General features: G+C 35.3%; 1 protein-coding gene across 4 annotated transcripts in view; it reads right to left on the bottom strand.

Annotated features, from left to right (window-relative positions):
* Positions 1-5714: 5714 nt before the first annotated feature.
* Positions 5715-24464, bottom strand: part of Ide (Insulin degrading metalloproteinase) — a 20681-nt gene continuing 1931 nt past the window's right edge. For 2 of the 4 annotated variants that reach the window (XM_070132769.1, XM_070132767.1), the window contains exons 2-20: positions 23045-23214; positions 20755-20962; positions 19932-20101; positions 17510-17632; positions 16234-16436; positions 15859-16059; positions 14821-14958; positions 14588-14691; positions 14272-14467; positions 14007-14119; positions 12905-13049; positions 12634-12744; positions 12326-12446; positions 10314-10517; positions 9188-9345; positions 8428-8562; positions 7806-8015; positions 7362-7511; positions 5715-5920 (exon numbers count right to left, since the gene is read on the bottom strand). In XM_070132769.1, the coding sequence (XP_069988870.1) occupies positions 5816-5920; positions 7362-7511; positions 7806-8015; positions 8428-8562; positions 9188-9345; positions 10314-10517; positions 12326-12446; positions 12634-12744; positions 12905-13049; positions 14007-14119; positions 14272-14467; positions 14588-14691; positions 14821-14958; positions 15859-16059; positions 16234-16436; positions 17510-17632; positions 19932-20101; positions 20755-20962; positions 23045-23195 (2946 nt within the window). In that variant the 5' untranslated portion in view covers positions 23196-23214 and the 3' untranslated portion in view covers positions 5715-5815. Of the gene's footprint in view, positions 5921-7361; positions 7512-7805; positions 8016-8427; positions 8563-9187; positions 9346-10309; positions 10518-12325; positions 12447-12633; positions 12745-12904; positions 13050-14006; positions 14120-14271; positions 14468-14587; positions 14692-14820; positions 14959-15858; positions 16060-16233; positions 16437-17509; positions 17633-19931; positions 20102-20754; positions 20963-23044; positions 23215-24464 lie in introns of all 4 variants that reach the window. The other 2 variants (XM_070132770.1, XM_070132768.1) reach the window with 1 other exon arrangement.

Here is a 24464-nt window from a genome sequence, read left to right on the forward strand (position 1 = left end):
AGCGTGTCGACGCAGTCTTCCGGGCTCAGGAGATTTTGTCCATTATTCGGTGATGGGAAACAGTTCCTTAACGATAAACAGAAAGCTTTCAGTTGTGGACGCGAAACTACTGTGCATATGGAAGGACTTGTACATATTCCTGCATTCAATATTATCTCAGCGTGATTGCACAATTTCAGTATCTTATTTACATAAATGCCAATGCCTTAAATCTACGTTTGATTCAATGCACTGTCGGTATGGATTTCTAGTCCCTGGAGGAGATTGTGCATTCTTTTCTCACTGGCTATTTTTGTAACAATTTGCAGTGTTATAAATCTCTCGGTGAATATAATGAATGGCAGATTCATTTTTCATTTTCCGAAAATAGAAGCTTTCATCGACGTGCATTTTAGATTTTAGCCAAGTTGCAGATAACCCATGTAAACTGTCATTAAGTTTGACTTTTGTTTAACAGAGGGTTGTCTTGACCGATCAGCTGAATCTCTGCTCTGTTGTACTTTCATCATTATACATTCTGTTTATGATGTATAGCGTGTGATGAATAATGAGTTCGTGGCAAATCTTAGACATTATTGACTTTACCGATTTTTTTGTGGCTGGTGGCCATTGTAGGTTCCGGTTATAAGCAGTAACCACCAAATGTTTTGCGCGAATTTATATTTAGACTATGGGATTGGGTATAGAATTATTGTTGCTAACCGATGATGGTTTGAGAGTTAGGACCTAGTTCGGAATGTTTTCTCTTCTATCAATTTATGGCTGAAATTGATGTTTCCTGGCATATTTATGGCAAAAATATCTATACCATGTGTAATAATCCACGTTCCAGTTAACCCTAACTTATATCACAAAGAAAAAAATGATTGGTAAATTTACTACCTCGCTGTACTTTATTATGTCCTATTTTCCAAGATCTTTTATTAGTACTATTTTGAAATATGTATATAATTGATCGATTTAGTTTGGCGGGAAATGTTAGATTATAAAAAAAAATATTTTTAATAAGGAACACCAAAAGCTATGTTCTAAACATAGACGGACAAGAAAATGCAAGGTTTGAAAATATAATGCTCTTTTAGCTTGAGAAGAATCGTTAGATGATATTGAAACGGCAAATTTTGAAGATGATGTTTTATCATATCTTGACCATGGGAAGCACAGAACACCCTTGCTTGCTGTGGGTCGGCCAACTAGTGTATCAAATTTAGGATCTAGTTGACCGTTTAGTCATTTTAAGATCAACGGAAACGAACCGTTTGGATCTACTCTAACACATTTGTCTAATTCTGATATCAGAAACTTGATTTCAAAGGACCTGAGAGCAAATTAATCACACACGCGCGCGCGCGCGCGCGCACACACGCACACACACACACACACACACACACACATATAAATACATATACATATACATACAAATATTGTATGTATATATATATATATAAATGTATTTATTCATATATATATATATATATATATATTTATATATATATATCATTTACTCAATTGCTAAGTGCGTGCGCAGCGCACCTTAGCAAGGCTGTATACCTTTATCTCTTCAACAGACCAGTCATAACGTCAGTTATTTAAATATCCATCCGGACCTAGACATAACGCTAGCTGGATTCTCTTCTGCCCGAAATGCAAGAAAGGGTTAGATCAAGGTCATCATTGCACTCCCCCCCTCCACCTCCCCGCCAGCTAAACCCCTCACATAAAAAGTTTATTTCTATTTGTATTGCTCGTATTTTCGCTTTTTGCCTTCCTACTGGTTCGCCCTTCTAGCACAACTTCTCCCTTTTAGTTGGTATTTTGAAACATTTAGTATATCGAAATTTGGGGCATTGGCAATATAGGCTTTATCTGCAGCACCAGATACTTGCAATTATTTCAAGTGGACGAAGCATCTGTATTGTCGGGCATACGGAAATGCGCCGTGTCAAACTATCGTACCCCTTGAAAAAATAATAAATAAATAAATAAAATAAATAAGTAAATAAATAAATAAAATAAAATAAAAATAAACATAAACTGTTGTCTCACACACGGAACGTACCGTGGCACGATGGTTTCTTTACATGTAAAAGAAATAAGGCTTTACCTGCAGGGCCAAATACTGGCAATTATTTCAAGTCAGTAGGCAGAGCATCGACGCTGTCGGGCGTACGAAAATTCATTTTGTCTAATTATCGTACCGCTTGAACAAAACCCGCTGTCGGACATAGAGCTTACCGTGGCACAACGGTTTCTTTACATGTATAACAAATAATATGATTATATGGTAATTGACATTTGAATAGTTTACACCTGATGTCATATCACTTGCTAGAATGATTGGTTATAAATTCATTGTCCTAGAAGCAACTATGTTACTGCATCAGCATAAGTTATTTGACTGACTTACATATTCCTACCATGTTATATCATTATTGTTAAGGATGTTATTCATTTAGTACTGATGTTTAAAATCATAATGGTATATGATAATACAATAATGATTATGGTAATGATAATGTGCAGTAATTAATATTGATAATGATAATGATAGCAATGACAGTTCAAAAGTGATGATCATAAACATACATTCATATAGTGTCGATTATTCTTGCTATATTTCGTTATTAGATATCGATAAGAATTTCCTGGTACCTGATGGGTCTGAAGATGCAAATTGGTTTTAGAAAAAATATATATTTATGCTTATTTTGATTACTATACTATTGAGGAAAAATATGATAATTCTACCACTGAGATTATTTTCATTGTACTGAAGTGATGTATTATACAGATATTCGTATTTTGTCACAGTTTGTATGAATGTTAAGCTGATTTGTTCATTGTCTGGAAGAGGCATGGCCGTGCACGAGAGAAGGCAACCCTCTGAGACCGCCCGATTGTCGTCTCATTCGAAGCCTCGTTCACTGGGCGAGCGAAGCCGTGTTGTCAGATGTGTTTGGCGGAACCTTTCTACACTTCAAAACTGCCCTATGCATGACATACTTCTATAAGTTTTCATTTCTATACCATATTTTTATGATTTTATTATGTTAACTTGGCTAGTAATACGTTTGGATGTAAAAGCTCCATTAAAATCTAACATTACGTGTTACATTGGTGTGAAAGCGCCTTTACTATCATTTTTTCATTGTTATCATTACTGTTATTACTGTCATTATCATTTATCATGAACATTATCTATATGCAAGTCAAAAAGAAACGGTAATATTTTAGTATTTGTGGGCTTGATCTCTTTTGAGATCGTGTTTGTGGAGCTTTATTCGAAGGATCCCTTGTTGCCTATCAAAATGTATATACAGTCGAATGTATGCTGTCTGTCGGTCGGTTTGTTAAAATTGTGCCAGGCCCGTCCCAATAAATTTTCATAAACACAGATGCTGAAATAAAGGAATATCTGTCTAGATAGATATACAATTAACCATCTATTTGCTGGGTTGATATGCATGTCTAGAATGATAAATATGCATTTATTTCTTTGTTTATGCATGTCAAGTATACAAACCGGCCGTGTGACTCTACTTCGACAGCGTTTATTCATGTCTGCATTTTGATGCATCTCAGCAACACGAGGTGTATATTCATTATTCATTTAGTTTTGTTTTCAATTAAAACTGGATTGTGAATAGTCTCTTTCGAGTCTAAAGATAAATGTAAGTCAGATAAAGGAATTCAAACAATTACTAATCCCTCATTTATCAATGTTGCCTTCGATGTCAATTGTATTACGTTTTATTGACTCATTTGGACCTAGAAATAAACGTTACGCCGTTCTAAGCTTACATCATTTTCACATGCGTTTCACTGTAAAATATCCTTTAAATACTTCTTCAATGGCTAAATGAAGAGTTTCAAAATGAAATACAAGAAGTGTTTCCCTCTTCGGCGATGGATCGCGGATGCATATTGTCGAGTTTAAAGGACGGGTTGGCACTTGAAATTTGCCAGCAATTTTTTTCAAAGAATTGCTAGAAATTACAGATAAGGATGCTGCAGATTAAGCCTGTGAATTGTGATAATTTTCCAAGTATTTCTTGTTCCTTCTCATCTTCAATACATTTCATGGTAACACATGCAACGCCTTTCCTGAATAGTTTTCAGATGTTTTACCTCATCTATAATTTGTATATCTTAGCCTTTCCTTGCATTATTTTTTTTTATTTCCAACTCAAGTGAAATCTCCAGGTCAGTTTTCAGATAAAAGGCTTGGTGTTATTGAGCAATTAATAATTTTCTATTTAAGTATGATTTTGAAATTTTATCAGCCATAGTATTATATTACTGACCATAGCTCTTCATTTCTTGTGGCTCCTTATTGTCATTTTATCTCAATATATCTGACTTCGTCACTCTCAGTCTTTCTGAGGCTTTCTTTGTCTCTTTGTCTCTTTTCGTGTTTTCCTGACTGATCAATCTTTGAGACAGAGTATTTCGAAATACTCAGTAACACCTGAAGGCTAACTTACTGCATATCAGAACATACCAGGCCCCTGGTCTGACTACCAGTAGCATAGAATAGCATGCACATTCATATTGCAATGTCTGGTCTCCAGGAATGCAGTCGCTTTAGACTCGTTCTTGAGCAGATATAAAAGGGCCCAAGGCATAGATGGTAAAATTATCTACATACAGGGAGGATCAGATGCCTGGTAGTAGAAATTAAGCTGTTTATGGCAAGATAGAATAATATGGTGCTGAGCACAATGCTTTGTATTACACCTTCAAATTAAGGAAATTATGAAGTTAAAGAGGCAAGTTTTACTCAGAAGGTACTCTTCGAAAGGAAGAAATTATTGAATACACCCATGTTCCCTCGCATGCCATGAAATGATAGTTGCTGAAGAATGTGGTTATCACCATATAGTACCTTATACCTTTTCCTGGTCAAAGAAAATGGCTCATACTGAGTTATGGCATGCAAAGGCTGATGTGATGCAATTTTTAAAATGTCCATGTGGGCCAGCTGTACTTTAAGCTCAACAGAATCCAAATTATAGGGAAGAGAAGGCTGGGATTCAAGGTACCACATTAGGCATAGGTTTACCATTCTTTATAGCAATTTGCATAAACAGCTAGTCGAAGCAATTGCATGGTAAACTTGACAGAGGCTGCCGGATTTCTTAGGTTTAAGAAAAGGTATGATAAGTACTTCAAGCCAGTGAGGAGCAGAGTCTTCAGTTGTCCCAATATTGTTGAAAATTAGGAATGGAAAAAATACATTAACATTATGATTAATCTGTTTATTTTCAATATTCCAATTACAGTCTGCTATGAGGAATAACATTCGGAAAATAATTCTGACCATCAAAATAACAAAAGCATTTCTAATATAAAAATATATAAACCCATCATAAAAAGAAGCTTCTATTTACATATATAGGTCATTAAAGACTTCAAGGAAAAAATAAAATTTCCAACTATACAAATAAACCTTACTGACAGAGATAACATTCCTTAAACAATTCTTAAAAAAATATGACAAGAAAAAAGTGTCATGGCTACAGGATTTGTGACTTCACTAAAACACCTCCTTCCAAAACATACATATAAAAAGAAGGTATGAAATGCATCCATAAATATCAAACACCTTTTTATTCAAATAACAGTATAGTGGAAACAAACAATAATCTAATGGGTGCAAAAACATGAAGCTGCATCCACAAATACCTAAGAATCTGGATATATCAAACAAACAATAAATTTTATTATTTATTTCATAGTTCTCTGAGTACAATATGTAGAGAAAGTTATCAACTTGATAGAAGCAAGAGGTTCTATTTCAAAATGAAATTACTTATTACAGTTTGGACTTCGAGGTTTTTGTGAACGGAGTGAAGGGTCTCATCAGAGGGTAGAGTGGGAGTCCCTGCTTGAATTCTGATATATCCGTGATGTTCTCAGCCTGAAATGGAATTTCTCAAAATCAAAACAGAAATACAATGGTGATGGTTTCTTTTGATTCTAACAACAATAATAATATTAATAATAAAAACAATCCTCATCATCATCATCATCATCACTATTACTATTACTAGAATGATAATAATGATGGTGATAAAAATGATGATGATGATGATGATAACAATAATAATAATAATAATAATAATAATAATAATAATAATAATGATAATAACAACAACAATAATGATAATAATAATAAAATAGTTATAGTAATGATGATGATGATTGATGATGATCATCATAATCATTATCATAACAATCTTATCATAATAGGAACAATAATAATCATAGTATATCAATATTATCCCCAACAATCCAGATGATGTGACCATCACCTCATCCAAAAGTTTGGTTCAGGTGAAGAATATGTAAACATGTTGTCATGAGAATTTTTGCCAAAGGCCAGGGTGACAAAAATAACTCGCCACAAAGTGCACAAGGCTCTTGAAGGGTGATTAGATTCAGTGTGCATATAGGAAGGGCCTCTTGCATTATTTCCATCAATAACCAAGTGTGAAATGTTACAGGGAGGACACCTGTTTCCATGCTCGGGATCCTATCCCCGCCAACCATGACGAAAAACTAAGATGAATAAAAAAAAAAAAAAAGCACACAAAAAAAAATACAAATAACAAAATGTTACTTATTTTCATAATCATTGCACCGAGTTATGAACTACCTAGAGAGATGATATGGTGTCCGTGCATTCACCATTTGGGTACATATCAAATGACAAATATAGATATTAGAAAATGGCAAAAAAGCAAAAAATGCTAATGCATAAAAACAACATTGCAAAGGAAAGGCATCGACTCTCGTCATCGCATATGAGTGTTCGTGTGCGCCCGGCCTACAAGCCACATACCAGTCAGACTGGCCTCTCAAGAAAGCCTAAAGTCTGGATTTTGGGCCATGTGTGGGCAGGGAAGCACCCAGATCCAAGGGATTGAATATAATAAAAATTACAATAATAATAAAGAATATAATAATAATAATTATAAAAATAATAAAGTAAATATTAATAATAAGACAATAATAAAAATTCAATTAATATTAGTAAGAATAATGATGATAACAATGACAATAATAAAAATACAATAATAACAACAATCATAGTAATAATAATAGTAGTAGTTTTAATAATTGTCATCGTCATAATCATCATTGTAATAATAATAATTGTAATAGTAAAAAGAAAAGAAATATTAATCATAAAAGCTTTGAAAAATTATGATGATAATGACAATAATAATAATAATAATAGTATTAATAATAACAATAATGATAACAAAAATAACAATAACAAAAACAATAACAACAGTAATCATATTCATCAATATTACTAGAATGATGAAAATGAAAATGATTGTAAATTCACTCACCTCTGTGAGTGTTGGAGGCTGTGAGAGTCCATCATCTGGCTGGGTGGATGGTTGGCCGGTGCGCTCCACATCCCCTGCTCCTCCGGGAGAAACTGACACTACTTGCACCGACAGCTTCTTCCTCTCTTCGGCATAACTTGCAATACAAGCCTGCAGCAAGGGTACATAAGTCACATATAGTCAAAGATAACTTGATGTGCTCTTTTGGGTTGAGTGTTAGGAGAAATACTCTTGAATTAGTCTTGTACTGTGACTATTATCACAACTAAGACATCTAAAGCACCTTATTCTTGTTCAATATTTTGTTCACTTTAGAATGAATACAGAAGTCAATTAGCTTGCCTAACATGTACACACTTTCCTATCTTGCAACTTATGACTATACAATCAGCAGTTATGTAATTATAAGGTGAAAAAAACATCCATACATTCTTCACAACTGACCTTATAGAAATCAACAATATTTTGTTTGGTGAGTGTCTTCAAGTGTGCCACCTCAATTGTGTCTCTGTCAAAGTTATACTGATTGGAGGTGATCTCAGCCCACCAGATGGATGTCATATGTGCGAGCTTCTTTGGCCTTTCTAGACGGCGACTTGCTAATGCATCTCTGTGCCGCATGAATTCCTCATCTGAGATGCTCTCCAAGCGTTCCTGTAAGAAGTCTCTGCCTTTGACTAACTATAAAAGGATAACTAGGTAAACTCTTTTACACAGTAACAACACAAAAAGAAAATTACTTTACAATAATTGTTACCAAAGTAATAAGTATTTTTAACAAACTAATACTAAAAGGAATAAAGGGAAACATGCAGTAAGAGAAAATGTGTACTTTAACTTCTATAATGTACTTAGACATGACTCACTAACTATTGTATTATCAATATTGTATGCTGATACATCAGATTTACTATACATTTCTATTCATTCCCTATTGATAAAGACAAAACAGGTACCTATTTCTTGTCTAAATAAAACATTAGCAAATCATCATGTTTTTAAATCAATTCTAACAGTGATATTACTACATAATTAGATTCTAAGAATTTTCAGAAGCCAATCTTACACCCATTTTGTGAAGGAAGGCCTCTATCCTGGAGTCTAAGTACTGTGGGTGACGGTCACCTTGGACTATGATCCTCAGGCCCTGGGTTCCATTAGCCCTTCGGACACCACACCACACAATGTAGCCCAGTTGTTCCTGAAAATCCAAACAAGGCTCTTAATTTCATCCCTCAGTCATGTTTAGATTCAAATTTTATCAAAAAACACTTTATACTGTGACTGCTATGAGGCTGAGGAAGTGAAAGAATAGGTCAAGCAGGTAAAAGAAGGAACAAAAGGAAGACAAGAAGGAGGCAAAGTAGGATGTATACAGAAGGGGGGGGGGGGGAGAACAAGAAAGGAAATAAAAATAAAGAAGTTAACTGTATCTGAACTATTAGCCCTTTACCTCTGGATGGCAAATATGCCAAGCCATGTCAGAAATGTCCATCTCATTTAGGACATTTTTTCATTTAATCAGAGTTTATATTCATTTTATTATCCAGACTTTGTACCATGGTGGAGACAAATTGGGAGAATTTTTGCCAAAAATAAGACCCCATTACTTCATACAAGCCTATATCCAAGAGACCCACCAGAAGTTATCGTGGAAAATATAGCTACGTTTGTGTGTGGCCCTAAAGCTTAGGCTTTTCAACATTTTTGCCATCCTTGAGACGTTGGGTATTGTGGTCATTACAAACATTTTTCAAAACACTTTTGACAGGAATCTTCAACTTCCTTCATGGCAACACAGGACTAAAAAAAAAGAGTTGTCTCACCTTGGTTCTTAGCTCATCAAATGCAGGCTCAGCGAAGATTTGACAGAGTAATTCCAGCAACATATTTGGGTGTGTTCCCTGCATGCCACACTGGAAAAAGGTTTCAATAGCCGAGTCACGATGGACAGCATTCTCAGCTTGATACACTAAGCTGCTTCCTGGAATAAAATATTCATTGTCAAAATATAACTAATGAAACAAAATACCAAAACTAATCAATGAAAAGTAAGAAAAGCCAATTCTCTAGGTACATTTGTTATTTTTAGACCAAAACTTCATAGGCCTACTCTGATAAACACAGAAACAAAAACTTACCACACAATTATCTATTAATTCAGCAACTTCTATTTTGCACATGTACATGGTATGTGTCTAACGCATTCATTTTTGTAAACAATCATGATTGGGACACTATGAGGGAATATCTATCACATAAATTGCAATATCATATATGATATACATAATGCAATAAACTGTATGCATTTATAGGCAGTGATACAGTCAGAGCATAATTTGTGATGCAAAAATGCTGATTACTTGAATAGTCAATAATGTATTAACCTTTTAATAACAATATATTAAATTACCCCTAGTGCTCCTATTCATGCATTAATATGAATACAAAATATTTTTCAAACATCAATCTATTTAAAATATTTCAAATGTAAAAGCCAAATACCAAAGAGAAGCATCTTAAAGTGGCTGAATATCACGAGAAAAAAATTATATTTGATCATGAATAGACAAAAAAATAAGATAATCTTGCACCTGTGATTTTCCTTAAGCAGACCTAAGATACATGTCTACTTGCTCTAAAATTTAAAGTTAATTATTAACATATATATTTATATGCAATTACATATTCCTGAGATGTCAATCAAAACTTGCCACATCAATAATGCAAAAAAGAAAAGTAGAAATATAATTATCAATATTCACAAATTGTTTACATTTCCTTTAAATCTTCACATCCATAATCGATATATATTTACAAAGTAAAGAATACGGTAATGAAAAAGAAAAAGCACTCCAGTCAACAAAGCAATCATCAATTCCTTATCCCCAAGAATATATACCACACAATTCACAATGTCACTTTTTTCTACATAATCTTGTGCATACTTGCCATCCTTCAATTGGTACTCTCTTTGCCGAGTCAACTGGGAAGTAAGGAGAGGTTTGGTGTGTGCCTTGTCAGTCAGGTGTTTCTGGATGATAGAAGACATGCGCATTGCGGCATCTCTTGTTGCATTTCCGTGCACTAACATTTCTATATGGAGATTTGAAAGGAACCTTGGGATAAAGGCCTCTAGAGCCTCCACTGTCAGCTCTGATGAAAAATGAGAAATGAAAAATTAGTATCGTTAACAAATGACTTGTTCTGTATATCTGATATACATAATATAATATACATTTGCATAAAAGCAAGTACTTGAAATGCCAGCAACCCAAATTTGCCCTGATGAAACCTGAAAAGCTCTGAGGGAACACACAAAGCTCGCCACTCTTAGGGGCCAAATAACGCTTGTATATAATTTTTCTCCCTATTACTCATTCCTCTTCAAATTCTTTCACTTTAACTTCCATTCTGATTATAAAAAAAAATAAATTCCCTACCTATAATTTTCTACTACTCTACTCTTTTAAACATTTGCCCGGCTCTTCCCGGATTCTTTAACTGATCTGTACTAAGTATATTTACTAGATATATTTTCCTCCTCCTCCAGGCTGAGAATAAGAAAAAAATATTTAGATAAAAAAAAATTAACCCTTAATAAAACGGAATCAGTGTGTGTGTGTGTGTGTGTGTGTGTGTGTGTGTGTGTGTGTGTGTGTGTGTGTGTGTGTGTGTGTGTGTGTGTGTGTGTGTGTGTGTGTGTGTGTGTGTGTGTGTGTGTGTGTGTGTGTGTGTGTGTGTGTGTGTGTGTGTGTGTGTGTGTGTGTGTGTGTGTGTGTGTGTGTGTGTGTGTGTGTGTGTGTGTGTGTGTGTGCGTGCGTGTGTGTGTTCGTATGTGTGTGTACGTATGTGTGTGTGTACGTATGTGTGTGTGTACGTATGTGTGTGTGTACATATGTGTGTGTGTGTACGTGTGTGTGTGTACGTGTGTGTGTGAGGGTGTGTACGTGTGTGTACGTGTGTGTGTGTGTGTGTGGGTTTGTGTACGTGCGTGTGTGTGTGAGGGTGTGTACGTGTGTGTGTGTACGTGTGTGTGTGCGAGTGTGAGTGCGTGCGTGTGTGTGTGAGTACGTGTGTGTGAGTGTGTGTGTGTGTGTGTGTGTGTACGTGTGTGTGTGTGTGTGTGTGTGTGTGTGTACGTGTGTGTGTGTGTGTGTGTGTACGTGTGTGTGTGTGTGTGTGTGTACGTGTGTGTGTGTACGTGTGTGTGTGTGTGTGTGTGTGTGTGTGTGTGTGTGTGTGTGTGTGTGTGTGTGTGTGTACGTGTGTGTGTGTGTGTGTGCGTGTGTGTGTGTGTGCGTGTGTGTGTGTGTACGTGTGTACATGTGTGTACATGTGTGTACGTGTGTGTACGTGTGTGTACGTGTGTGTACGTGTGTGTGTGTGTATGTGTGTGTATGTGCGCATATCTGTGTGTGCACACACATCTGTGTGCGTGTGTGTGTGTACATGTATGCGTATGTGTGTGCATGTGTGTGTGCATGTGCGGCTGTGTATGTGTGCATGCATGTCTACCTGTGCGCATGCATGCATGTGGGTGAATGGTTTGGGTGGATGGCTTGGTTGGGTGGGTGGGTGTTTGAGTGGATGGGTGTGTGTGTGTGTGTGCATGTGTGCACGTGGGTGTGAGTATGTGCATGTGGGTGTATGTCTTTGCATGTGGGTATGCATGAGTGTGGGTGAGCATGCATGTACATATGCGTATGAGCGTATGCGGATGCATACAAGTAGGTGTGCAAGTGTGTGGGTGAGCATGCATGTGCATATGCTGAATACATGAATGCATTTATGAAAACATATGTGCTGGTATGGGTGAGGGTGGGTAGGTCTAGGTAGCTGTGAGTGTGAGAGTGTCTGCATGGGTATTGGTGTGTCTGTGGGTGGGTATGGGTATGGGTGTGGGGGTTTGATTGTGTCCACTGTGTTAGCATAAGTATATGTAGATGTACATGTGTGTTTACCTGCAGTAGCATTCAAAAGCTCCTCCTTTGTCCAACCATGTTCTGCCAGCAATAAGGATGTATAAAATACAACATGTTGATGTGGTTGATCCGCTCTGAAGTTACGTAAGGCACGGACATACTGCCAAGGAAATTATACAGTCATTTACATACATATTAGGAAAATGCATGCAATTAAGTAGCAGAAAGATAATACAAATAAAAATATATGTTGAGAATCTTTACTTTTTTATCTACTTGTTGTATATCAAACTTTTAGTGTATATAGTACGAGTTCAATTGTACTACACTTAATCTAATGAACCTACAGCATCTTTAAGAATCTCAAAACGCTTTGGATCAACAGTGAATGAAGTCATGCGTTCCATGATCTTCTCCAGCAATACATGTTGTTTGTCGTTGTAACCCTTGACGTTCAGCTGTAACACAATAAGGATTGATTTATCATTATTATTGCTTTAAATCTTTGAAGACATAAGATGCTCAAATATAAGATCATTAACAAAAATATCTTTGCAGAACTTTTCCTGGAAAATATGTACCCAACAATGATTACAAATTAATCTGTAAGATACTTACTGTAAGACCATACTTAGTATTGGACAAGGAATACACAAGTCCAGCCAACTCAGCAGCATAAGTGTATTCAGTGAGTGCATCCCGAAACAGTTGTGCAAACATGTGCAGTAGATTGGTGTGGTGAGGGTCCAGGTAGGCCAAAGGACTGAAAAAGAAATGGATAAACAACTGAAATTGAAGCTTTTCAAAATATTACAAAAAGGAAACCAGGCCAAATATTAAATAAAAATCCTGTCATTAAACTTTCCTCCACAGGTGGCACCTCCCGTGATGTCATGGCTGTTTCTGGACAAAGTAGCTGGTGGCATCACATCATGACCTTTCCCACGCCATCAGCTCATCGGACAAAGCTTATTTTTCTCCAATAGTAGAGGCTTCATTTCTATGGTTAAGCTTTTAGGTGATAACACCTAAAGTGAAAGTAAATCTCTAAAATTTTTATATTTTCAAACATTTTATCAAAATAAAAGCCTTTAGGTACCAAGTGTTGCTTGCAAACTACCAAACAAGCCAGGTGCAAACGGGAAACTGTCGTTGTGTGCCAACACCGCACTCATGTCCATGGTTCAATATGACTATTCAAACAAAAGTTACTTCTGAACATTCCAGACATGGAGATTCTTTGACAGCATAATTCATTGAATGTCCCCCTCAGTTTTCCTAACAAGATAGTTCACTGAAGTTATGTATAATTCTCCTGCACTATCCTGGGATCTCTTAGGGAATATTAATAAAGTCCAATAACATACCAAATTCCTACAATATAACATAAACTTGCATAAAATTATTGGAAATTAATTTTCTTTTTTATCTGAATCTGGAACCAGACAATCACCCTTTTAGCCAGGGCCAAGTATGCAGTCTGGTGATACAAGGGAGCCAGAAACTGAGACAATCTTTATGAAATACTATTGTTTTCCTACAGTCAATGATTATCTATAGTCCATGATCATCTTAGAAATTTTTAAAGCTAAGCTTGATAAGTAATTGTATTGTAAGCAATAAAGAAGGCTGGGTGACCAGAGATGGCCCTGGGACTAATCTCGAAAGCGCAAGTTGGGCTGAAGACAAAACTGATACAACAAGCATATAAATAACATACCTAAAAAGTTCTGCATACACAACAGATTTCGGCAGCTTGAATTCATCATCTTGCTTGAACCAAATTCTAGCCAAGGGAGACTCGCTAATCATCTCTGGCAAAGTCTTTCCATTCTGAAAAGCACAAACTATTCAGGAGTGTGTATGACACTTCATTATTAAAGATAATGCAAAATAACCAGATCAAATTAGATATATGCCTATAGCAGATATTTGCCAAATAATGATAACAAAAAAGTCCATGGATTTAAACATACGATTATTACCTTTTCATCTGTAAACAACTCAAAGTTTGTAGGAACAAATTCATTTTTGGTTGGTAACTTCAGCAACTCATTGAACCCAGCTTTTTCCCACTGTTCAAGTTGGTCATTCTTAATGTTATCCATCTTGTACTGTGTCCCATACCATTTCTCAACATCCGTTGCCTTCTCTGCAAGAGCTTTCCCAACAACGGCAATTCTGGAAGTCACATAAACAGACCATAAAAGCATGATGTAGTATGAGGCAATATACATATTCAAATCACAGGAAAGAGAACACTCAGCTCTTCAACATCTAGAAAATTATTCTATAAATTACCGGATATTGGTAGGCTGAAGATGAGTTAGAACCATGTCAATAAGTTTTGGCTGGTATTCACTTAACAGGTATCCACCACAAAGCACCTCTTCCAGTGGGTAATACTGAAAAGATCATTTTAATTACATACAAAAATATGTTTTCAAGTATATTATTGCATAAAATAATGATGATAATCAAATATATCATCACAAATGCTAATAAAATACATCAAAAGATCCAACACTACATACATGCAGCTGTTCCGCCAGAGCACAAGTGTAACTCTGGGGACGTTCCTTATCCTTAAAGCGGAATGTCATGGCACTGAGGTCTTTACACTCTTCAAACACCCACTCCTGCGAACCTTCTCTTCTCAGTAAGTTCAGGTACTGCAAAAGTAAAAAATAATAATAATAATATTAAATATATGATGAATAAGCCATGGATTCCACATACACCAAGAATGTAATTTTGGTATGCTTAACTTTTGTGAAAATTTGGTCTGTGAAAAGTTTACTAAGAGTTGTGCTTCTGCACAGAAATTTTCAAGTCTCAACTTTATCCTAGCAGGATTTCAAATAAACCACTGAATGTTACATCTGCACAATGGTTCCTTGCTCCTCTTTCTTTGTTGGGGGAGCTGAAACTTAACATGGATTTTTGATGAAAGGCACTTAATAGGCTTTCTTGACTGCTTGTCAAAAGTGTTTTGAAGTTAAAGTATAGTTGCATATATCTAGATTAAAGCTGTTCTTTCATATGCTCTGCAAGAGAATTAAAGATGTGTCACAACTGATCCTATATAATAATATGTGACTGGTGACTGTGGTTGATCTGCTCTGAGGCAGAACAATCACTGTTGAGAAATTAAAGTTTAATATTAGTCCCTTCAAGCTAAATTAAAATAACCCATAATATGTGGAGTGCCTGTTTGACTATACTTGGTAATGTGCTTATGTGCCTATGTTTGCAGAGAAAGAAAAGTTCAAAATAAATAACTAATCAACCAATAAGACACTGAAGATCTACTATATTTCTGTTTTACTCCATGTCACTTCCATGTACTAGCACTCCAAAGTTTATGCCATGGTCTCTAAATAGCAACTTTACATGCTAAGGTTTCTAGCACAAAACTGATCTGTTAAAAAATAAATAAATAAACCAGTTATCTGTGCAATTTTCAAACTGTCTTCCCTGCACAGCTGAATAATTTTCTAGTCTTACAAAACATACATCAAAAAAGAAAAATAGTGAAAAAATATCAGAAGTGAATGAAAAAATCAAATTACCTGGAAAACAGCTGTCACAATATCTTGCACATGCTCGATCCCTTCTTCTGTGAGATCAACATTGACCACAAAGAAGGCAAAGCCTTTAGCACCAGACTTCTGACCACCAACAAGAGAATTCACCCATCCACAACCCTTAAGATAGGAGAGCAATGACCCTGGACCTTCATGCCCGATGAGATGCCCCAAATAGTGGCCAGGCTGTTGAAAATGTTTGGATTAATAATGTCATTCATTACCATCTTATAAATCCTCTTACACAAATACTGATCAAAAAATATTTCACATCTAATAAACTAAAAATATCAAAACACATCATCAATGTATGACCTTCCAGCAATGTATAAGCCAAGTCAATTATCTGTTGATTCTTACAGCTGTCTTATAATGAGGATGAAGATCTGGGATCGGAAAAGTGATATACAAGTTCCGAATATCCTTCACAGGCACAACCTGCCCATATTTACGACACTGTTCGGGTCCAAAGGGGTGGCTCTTCCACTCAGGGACTGTCACATTTTTATTCTCAACCTCAGAAAATAATTCCAGCACCATTGTTTGCAGCTCTTCTAAACTTTCTGTTGAGAAATTAATTTATGTATATACACTAAAAAAGAATAAGAAAGAGGGAGGGAGGGAAGGGAGGAGAGGAAGAGGGAAAGAGGGGGGAGAGAGAGGGAAAGATGGGGAGAGAGAGGGAAAGAGGGGGGAGTGAGAGGGAAAGAGGGGGGAGAGAGAGGGAAAGAGGTGGGAGAGAGGGAGAGAGGGAAAGAGGGGGGAGAGAGCGGGAAAGAGGGGGGAGAGAGAGGGAAAGAGGGGGGAGTGAGACGGAAAGAGGGGGGAGTGAGACGGAAAGAGGGGGGAGAGAGAGGGAAAGAGGGGGGAGAGAGAGGGAAAGAGGGGGGAGAGAGAGGGAAAGAGGGGGGAGAGAGAGGGAAAGAAGGGGGAGAGAGAGGGAAAGAAGGGGGAGAGAGAAGGAGAGGAGGGGAGGGAGAGGGAGAGGGAGAGGGAGAGGGAGAGGGAGGGAGGGAGAGAGGGAGGGAGAGGGAGGGAGAGAGAGGGAGAGAGAGAGAGAGAGAGAGAGAGAGATGAGAGAGAGAGAGAGAGAGAGAGAGAGAGAGAGAGAGAGAGAGAGAGAGAGAGAGAGAGAGAGAGAGAGAGAGAGAGAGAGAGAGAGAGAGAGAGAGAGAGAGAGAGAGAGAGAGAGAGAGAGAGAGAGAGAGAGAGAGAGAGAGAGAGAGAGAGAGAGAGAGAGAGAGAGAGAGAGAGAGAGAGAGAGAGAGAGAGAGAGAGAGAGAGAGAGGAGAGAGAGAGAGAGAGAGAGAGAGAGAGAGAGAGAGAGAGAGAGAGAGAGAGAGAGAGAGAGAGAGAGAGAGAGAGAGAGAGAGAGAGAGAGAGAGAGAGAGAGAGAGAGAGAGAGAGAGAGAGAGAGAGAGAGAGAGAGAGAGAGAGAGAGAGAGAGAGAGAGAGAGAGAGAGAGAGAGAGAGAGAGAGAGAGAGAGAGAGAGAGAGAGAGAGAGAGAGAGAGAGAAGAGCAAGCCATTAACCAACCTGACTAACCCTTTTAAAGATAAAATATAGGTTCTGTACTGTATTCCATAACAAATATTTTCCAATACAAATCCCAAAACCATATAATTAGGACACTTACCTTTGCCCAAGACAGCTAAGGCCATGATGTTTGAAGAGTACCATTGTTTGTGAAATTCCAGCAGAGCATCTCGAACATTTATACCTTTCTCTTTAGGAATTGTATCCAATGTTTCCTTGTTTCCTGAAAATCAGGTATCATTTCACACTTAGTATCTAGCCTTCCTTATTGGCAAAGTCATGTTTTAAAAGCATTAAAGACAAATTTAGTCCTACTATACATATATTTACAATAACTATCCATTGGAACTGCTAAATATGAATAACAGTACTCTCTGTATGCTAAATGAATATACTCTGACAAAGCAATGCACTTTAGAGGCTGAAATCTTGCAGACACCATCTTGCACTAATTATAGGATAAAGTACCATACCATTACAGTATGAAAAGGCACATTAACAACCCATTATCTTTGACCCCTCTAACTCAAGTATATGAACCAAGTATAGCACCAATTACGAATATCACAGAACTTTCTCGCAGCAACTCTCTTTAAGAACTATACAAGCCTTTGCTGTCATGTATTTTAATGTATAAAAAACAGTTAAGTCAATGTAAGATACAGGTGAATTGGCAGTGTATTCTATACACATCAAAACTATACTTTTCAGAGAAAACTGTCTAGCTGCTAGCTTGTAATGAGATAAGAGGGATGATGCATGATAATGACAATGTGTTGTGTGCATGTTTGAAAGTGTTTTTGTGCAGCTTTTTTTTACTTATACTATTACCACTAATAATAGCAATAACAATAATAATAATGAATATTTTTATTCATATAATCATGTTTAGAGACAGTATGTGTTGAACAAGCGCAACACCAGCTTTCTCTTTGTTAGTTTTACTTGGATAAACCTTTGAGAGCTCACACCTTACACCTGACAGATATACTGCACAATATATGATGTATTAAAAACATGCCGTATTCTGTTTGATAGTCATTTGCATGGTTATATTTGATTTTCAATTTTTAAATACAGCTACTTTACAACTTGGAATCCGTTCCTCAAAAGTGTAAAACTCTCTCAACACACTTGCTGCGTTTAATCACTATACTCTATGTGTCATTGTAAAATCAATGAACAGATATTCATTGTAATCATGCTTATGTTGATTACTATTATTAAAATCATTATCACCATTTCTTAAACAATTACCAGATTAACATCAAGAATGATTATTTCTGTTGTAGTGACATAACCAATAGCAGCAACAATGCAACAATGACAACAATGATATTGATGATAGTAATAATGGTGATGATAAAAATGACAATAATAATAATAATGCTAATAATACATCAATGATATTATCAATAATAATTGCATTAACAATTCATATTATACAAGTGAATATCATCTTGAAAAGGCATTGAAAGTGATAATAAAATCTTAAATTATATATGATAATCATAAGTGTGAGCTAATAATTTTAAACAGTATACTTATCAGAATAAGAATAAAAGTATACAGGAATTGATGATGGAGGGTGAGGGAAAGACCTCTTGGTCAGCAAGTGAAAGAAGACACAAGCCATGCTGGAAACTCTTGTGTTATATGCACTAAAATACACCACAGCAAAAACTTGCATTTTCAAAAAGAGTTCCTACAAGGTCATTCAGTGATACTCATGGTTATTGCATGTAATCATTCCCTTCTAGAAAGGCATGGAAGTTCCTATACTCAGTATAGGGGGATCGACGATTGTTGATTTTTAGTGTACCATGGATAAATGGATAAGATTAGTAATGTATTGGTGGAATCTTTATCTATACTGTTCATCTAAAAAATGTTATACTCATTTCTACTTCATTCAGGTAAAAAGGTATGCAGCATAATTATGAAGCTATTTATTTATATGTTGTTTAACTAACTGACAGCCACACCCACCATACTTGCAATACCAGCTCCCTATAGTGGGGTCTACTTCTAAGCAGACTGCTAATCCTGGAGCATCAACCTACCAGATTTATCTAACTTAATATAATTTAGATAATTTTTATTTGACTTTTAATGAACATTTGTAACACACTGCCCACCTTTTTTCTTTATTTATGTGAAAACAGTGAAATCAAGAAATCTGGATGGGATGCAACAAAGTTAAAAATCATTTTTTTGGTTTTCCTAAAAAAAAAAAATAATAATAATAATTGGACTCCCTATAGAAAATATAGTATGCTTCAGCTGTCCTAAACCATAGTAAACTCTATATTTCAGTTACTGGGTTAAAAGTTAACATAAATCCTCTATTCTCAGACTAAACTTTTGTAATATATCAAGGCTTGTTTTTGATGTACTGTAAAAATAAGTCAACACCCACCTCTAAATTCAGAGACTGATCCCTGATTCAGCACTCATTGTACTCAATTTGTAGGTATATTAGTGATAGTATTAGATATAAGTATAAGAAATATAATACTAACCAGTGTTAAACTTGCTGAAGTCATGACTTGGATCAGCAGTTGCCTTTTCAAGCTGTGTTAACCTCCAATAATCATTTTGTAAATTTTTTTCATGTTCCGAATTAACTGCATTCACCTCACGATCCACCGCACTTTCCGTAAATAGTGGTGTCAGAAAGAACTGCGCAAATCTAATAAGAAACACAAAAGAGAGATAGTGTAAAACAGAATAAATGTATATAAACAGACATTTCTTTTTACACATTTTCCAATTTTCATTCAACAAATATGATATTATGGCAGAAAATCAAGAAGAATTGTAAAAATTTTATGCTTTCAATGAGCATGCTCTCTGAAAATTCTGATTTTGAAATTTGCAGTTATTTGAAATGTAATGCAAGTAACTATCACTCAAAATCTTAGAGGTACAAGTTTCAAGAACACTCTTAGTAGATGTCAAAACAGACTTTTTCCTTGTGAATTTATCATCTATGTTCTGTCCAAATCCACTTGGAACTTACTTTGATCTATGATGGAAGGACTTCAATCTTAAAACTTGAGATAATGGTCAAGTGGCTGCTATGGGTTCTGTGCAGTCAGCAAAAGACCAACATACTCTGACTAGACAGTGCCTGGTTGCGTTCCTTATTTGATCTTAGGGTCTCAAGGATGGCTAGATGCTCTACCTTGCCAACAAGTACTTGAATATTTGTATGTCTTTGACTGAAGTAAGATGGTCACTGGTCTTACTAACATTACCTCTTATAGAAATAATTTAAAAAAATGTAAAATAAAAGTACAATCTCTAGCCATTACCTTCAACTAAAGTCAAGTACTCGCTTACCTGTCTAAGGCTCCAGAGAATGCTTCTGGAGCTACATCAAAATAATAGTTGGTATGGTCAGCAGCTGTGTAAGCATTACTGGATCCCCCATGCTCTGCTAGGTATTTGTTGTACTCATTTTCACAGGGATATTTTTCTGTACCCATGAAAAGCATGTGTTCACAAAAATGGGCCAACCCAGGGAGTTCTCTGGGATCTGACATACTTCCTGAAATTTTGAGACAGGTCTATGGTATCATTTACACAATTACACGGAAAATCTATACAGTATGGACGCACTAAGTTAGGGCAAATTGAAGATAATATTCTTGTAGAGGTCAAAAAGTAATAGTGGTTGGTACAAGAAGTAATTTGCTGACATGAATGGTAACTCTAAAATAAAGGAAAAGGGTTGCGGAAAACTTTGCTCAGAGCCTAAGTCCACTCAGTGTTCCAACGGCCAAGTCCACTCGCTTGGCGCGAAAGATTAAGTTGCCACGCAGCTCGCACACCGTCTTCTATCCTACTATGCACCTACGTCACCACTACCTCACGACCAATCAGGAGGCAGCAGTTTAATTTTTAATTACTCATTAAAGTCTAAGTATAATATTCCATATATCATACCATAAAAATGCACAAAATTATCGACTAACTTTTCATATATATTCACGTCTCAGCAGTTTTTACGTTAAAATTTGTATTTTGATCTTCAATTTTGGTTTACTCATTAATATTATTAATTGCCAAACTACTCACACAATACAGTCGATACTTGACACATTTAGAGTATGTAAATAACACACATTTCTGGACTACAGCCGTGACCTACCTTATTTTTCTCAGTGACAATGACCGATGTGTGTCATTGTGTTATGGTGGTGTGCTTGACTTTTTTTTCGAAATTTAATAAAAAACTGGAGATCATGAGTTTTTACAGATTTGCGGAATCATCCTAAATGAAAGAAATTGTGAGAAGTGCAGTATAATTTTCTGAACTGTTTCAGCTCTATCTTGCTGTACATACCGAGGTGTAAAGAATGTTTCCCAGGGGCTGTTGGGGGGCGGAGCCCTCCATCAACCCTCCCCTCAGGCAGTGCCAGAAGGGCATGCCCAGTCACAGCAACTTAGACCGTTGAGTAAATTTTATGTTGGTTACCATGTGCACTTGCAGTTCCTTATATTCATATATGGCGGCATAATCAGACACTCACACTTCAGAAAAGTCAAATTACTTCGATTTTAGCAAATGTAAATTTTGACATTTCCAAAAAGTCGCATTTCTTTGACCTTCATATATAGGAAGTTTGGCTCGCATTTCCAAAAAGTCACATTTCTTTGACGTATGTATATAGGAAGTTTTGCTCACATTTCCGAAAAGTCGCATTTCTTTGACCTTCGTAAATAGGAAGTCTGGCTCGCATTTCCGAAAAGTTGCATTTCATTGCATTCATAATTAACTTTGGTCATTTACTGACACTGAAATCAAATTGAGCCCACTCTTTATCATCCCTGTCAAAACACCCAGTTCCCCACATGTCCCCCAAGCTTGCTGGGTGGAGTTAGGGACTTAGTCTCTGGCGAGTGCGTCTGTACCATAAAGAATTACTAATTACACTAGTTCTGTTTTACAGTATGACAATATCAATATGAATTACAGTTTTGAAAAATAAAAAAAAATTTACATAAAGTATTTATAACACTGAATTTAAATAAAAGCACTGGTGTAACCAAATGTTAATTGTTACTGAAACAATAGAAGAAAAAGAAAAGGAAAAAAAGAAAAGAAAAGGGAAAAAAAAGAACGGAAAACAAAAGAAAAGAAAAAAAAACAAACAAAAAAAAACACGTACATATATATATATTCTGAACATGGAGATGGAAAAATATTGTCATAATCACAAATATATACATCAAACAGCACTAATGACTATGAATAATTCTGCAAAGTACCAAAGCCATACTTGGGTTATCGAACCATGTATATTCTGGAAACACTGAGTTTGTAGATTTTCCTGTTATTTTATTATTTAATAAAGAACCAGTAAAACTCAACTTGCCAAACTTTAAAGGTCAGAGGGTATATACATGTCTGATGTGTCCTACTCCGAACAATTGCCAAAATTATAACAATGATAGGATATTGAGTATTCAGTAGAGAATAAATGGTAAATTACCAAAAACATATATAGAAAGTAAAATGAAAAGAAAAAATACTAAAAAATTAATTTAATAAAATGGTAAGACCTGTACATTAATTGGCTGGCAGATTTCATTTTAGCAAGTTAAATATAATACAATATCTACTTACCAATATGAACATCTAAGGCTGCTGCAGATTTATCCGTATTTGGGTCAGATATCAGCAGAACCTTGAGGTTATTCTCCAGCACAAGAGCTCGATATTTGCGCAAGTCCTCCTCCGACTTGATCACCGAGTCCACTTGCTCCTTTACACCCATGGTGGCAGCACTAAGACTCCTGGACAGAGAGAAGAGCTTTTGTAATACGAGATTTGAGAATAAAAGAACATAAGACATTCTATAACAAATGTTTATTTACTATGCTGCTCTAACTTGGCATGACTGTGGGTACTTTTTTGTCAAAGCAGTTGAGGAAAATAGTTATACAACATCAGCAGAAACTTCAAAAGACCAACAAAGACCCGCCACTTCCTTATTTGACAATAAATTTCTAGAATTGTCTACAGACTTTTTCTCATTACAATTTAATTAGTAGAGGTTTGATAGGTTTTTCATCAACAAGCAAGGTGGTCTACAAACAGAGATGTCTTCCAAATAATCAATGCAGTTCATTCTCATATACACCATTCATCAAAATATTAATTGGTCTACCGAACCTCACTTATTTACCCTGTCATTTTTTTTCTTTTTTTTTTCTTTTTAGTTTTTAGTTTTATTTTCCTGACTGTTCTCTCACTAATCACGTTAATAGTACTAATATTTGTACTATTACTTGTAATAATAAGTGAAATAATAAGAGTAAGATGATGATAATCATGATGATGATCATGATGTGCAGAAATGATAACAATAATATTAATTATAAAAATAATGATAATGATAATGATGATGATAATAATAATAAAAATAATAATAATGATAATAATAATGATAATAATAATTATAATAAAATAATAATAATAATGACAATAAAACTAATAATAAGAAGAAAAACAATAATAATAATAATAATAATAATAATAATAATAATAATAATAATAATAATAATAATAATAATAATAATAATAATAATAATAATAATAATAATAATAATAATAATAATAATAATAACAATAATGATAATAACAATAATAATAATAACAACAATAATAATAACAATAATAAAAAAATAATAGTAATAACAATATTAATAATAACAATAATAACAATAACAATAACAATATTAATAATAACAATAATAACAATAACAATAACAATAATAAAAATATAAATAATAGCAATTATAACAATAACAATGAGAATAAGAGCAACAATAAAACAAATAAAAAATATTTTTAATAACAATAACAGTAATAAAATAAAAAATACTTTTAATAACAATAATAGTAGTAATAAAATAAAAATTTCTTTCACAAAAAGTCATGCAATGGGGTAAATAGGTAAAATCAAGTAGAAATAAAAACATTGATAAAACAAAACCATACTGGTCAATGCATGTTTCCAGCATCAACTGATTGATTCTGAGCG

Source organism: Penaeus vannamei, chromosome 18, assembly GCF_042767895.1.
Source record: "Penaeus vannamei isolate JL-2024 chromosome 18, ASM4276789v1, whole genome shotgun sequence".
Taxonomy (NCBI): Eukaryota; Metazoa; Arthropoda; class Malacostraca; order Decapoda; family Penaeidae; genus Penaeus; species Penaeus vannamei.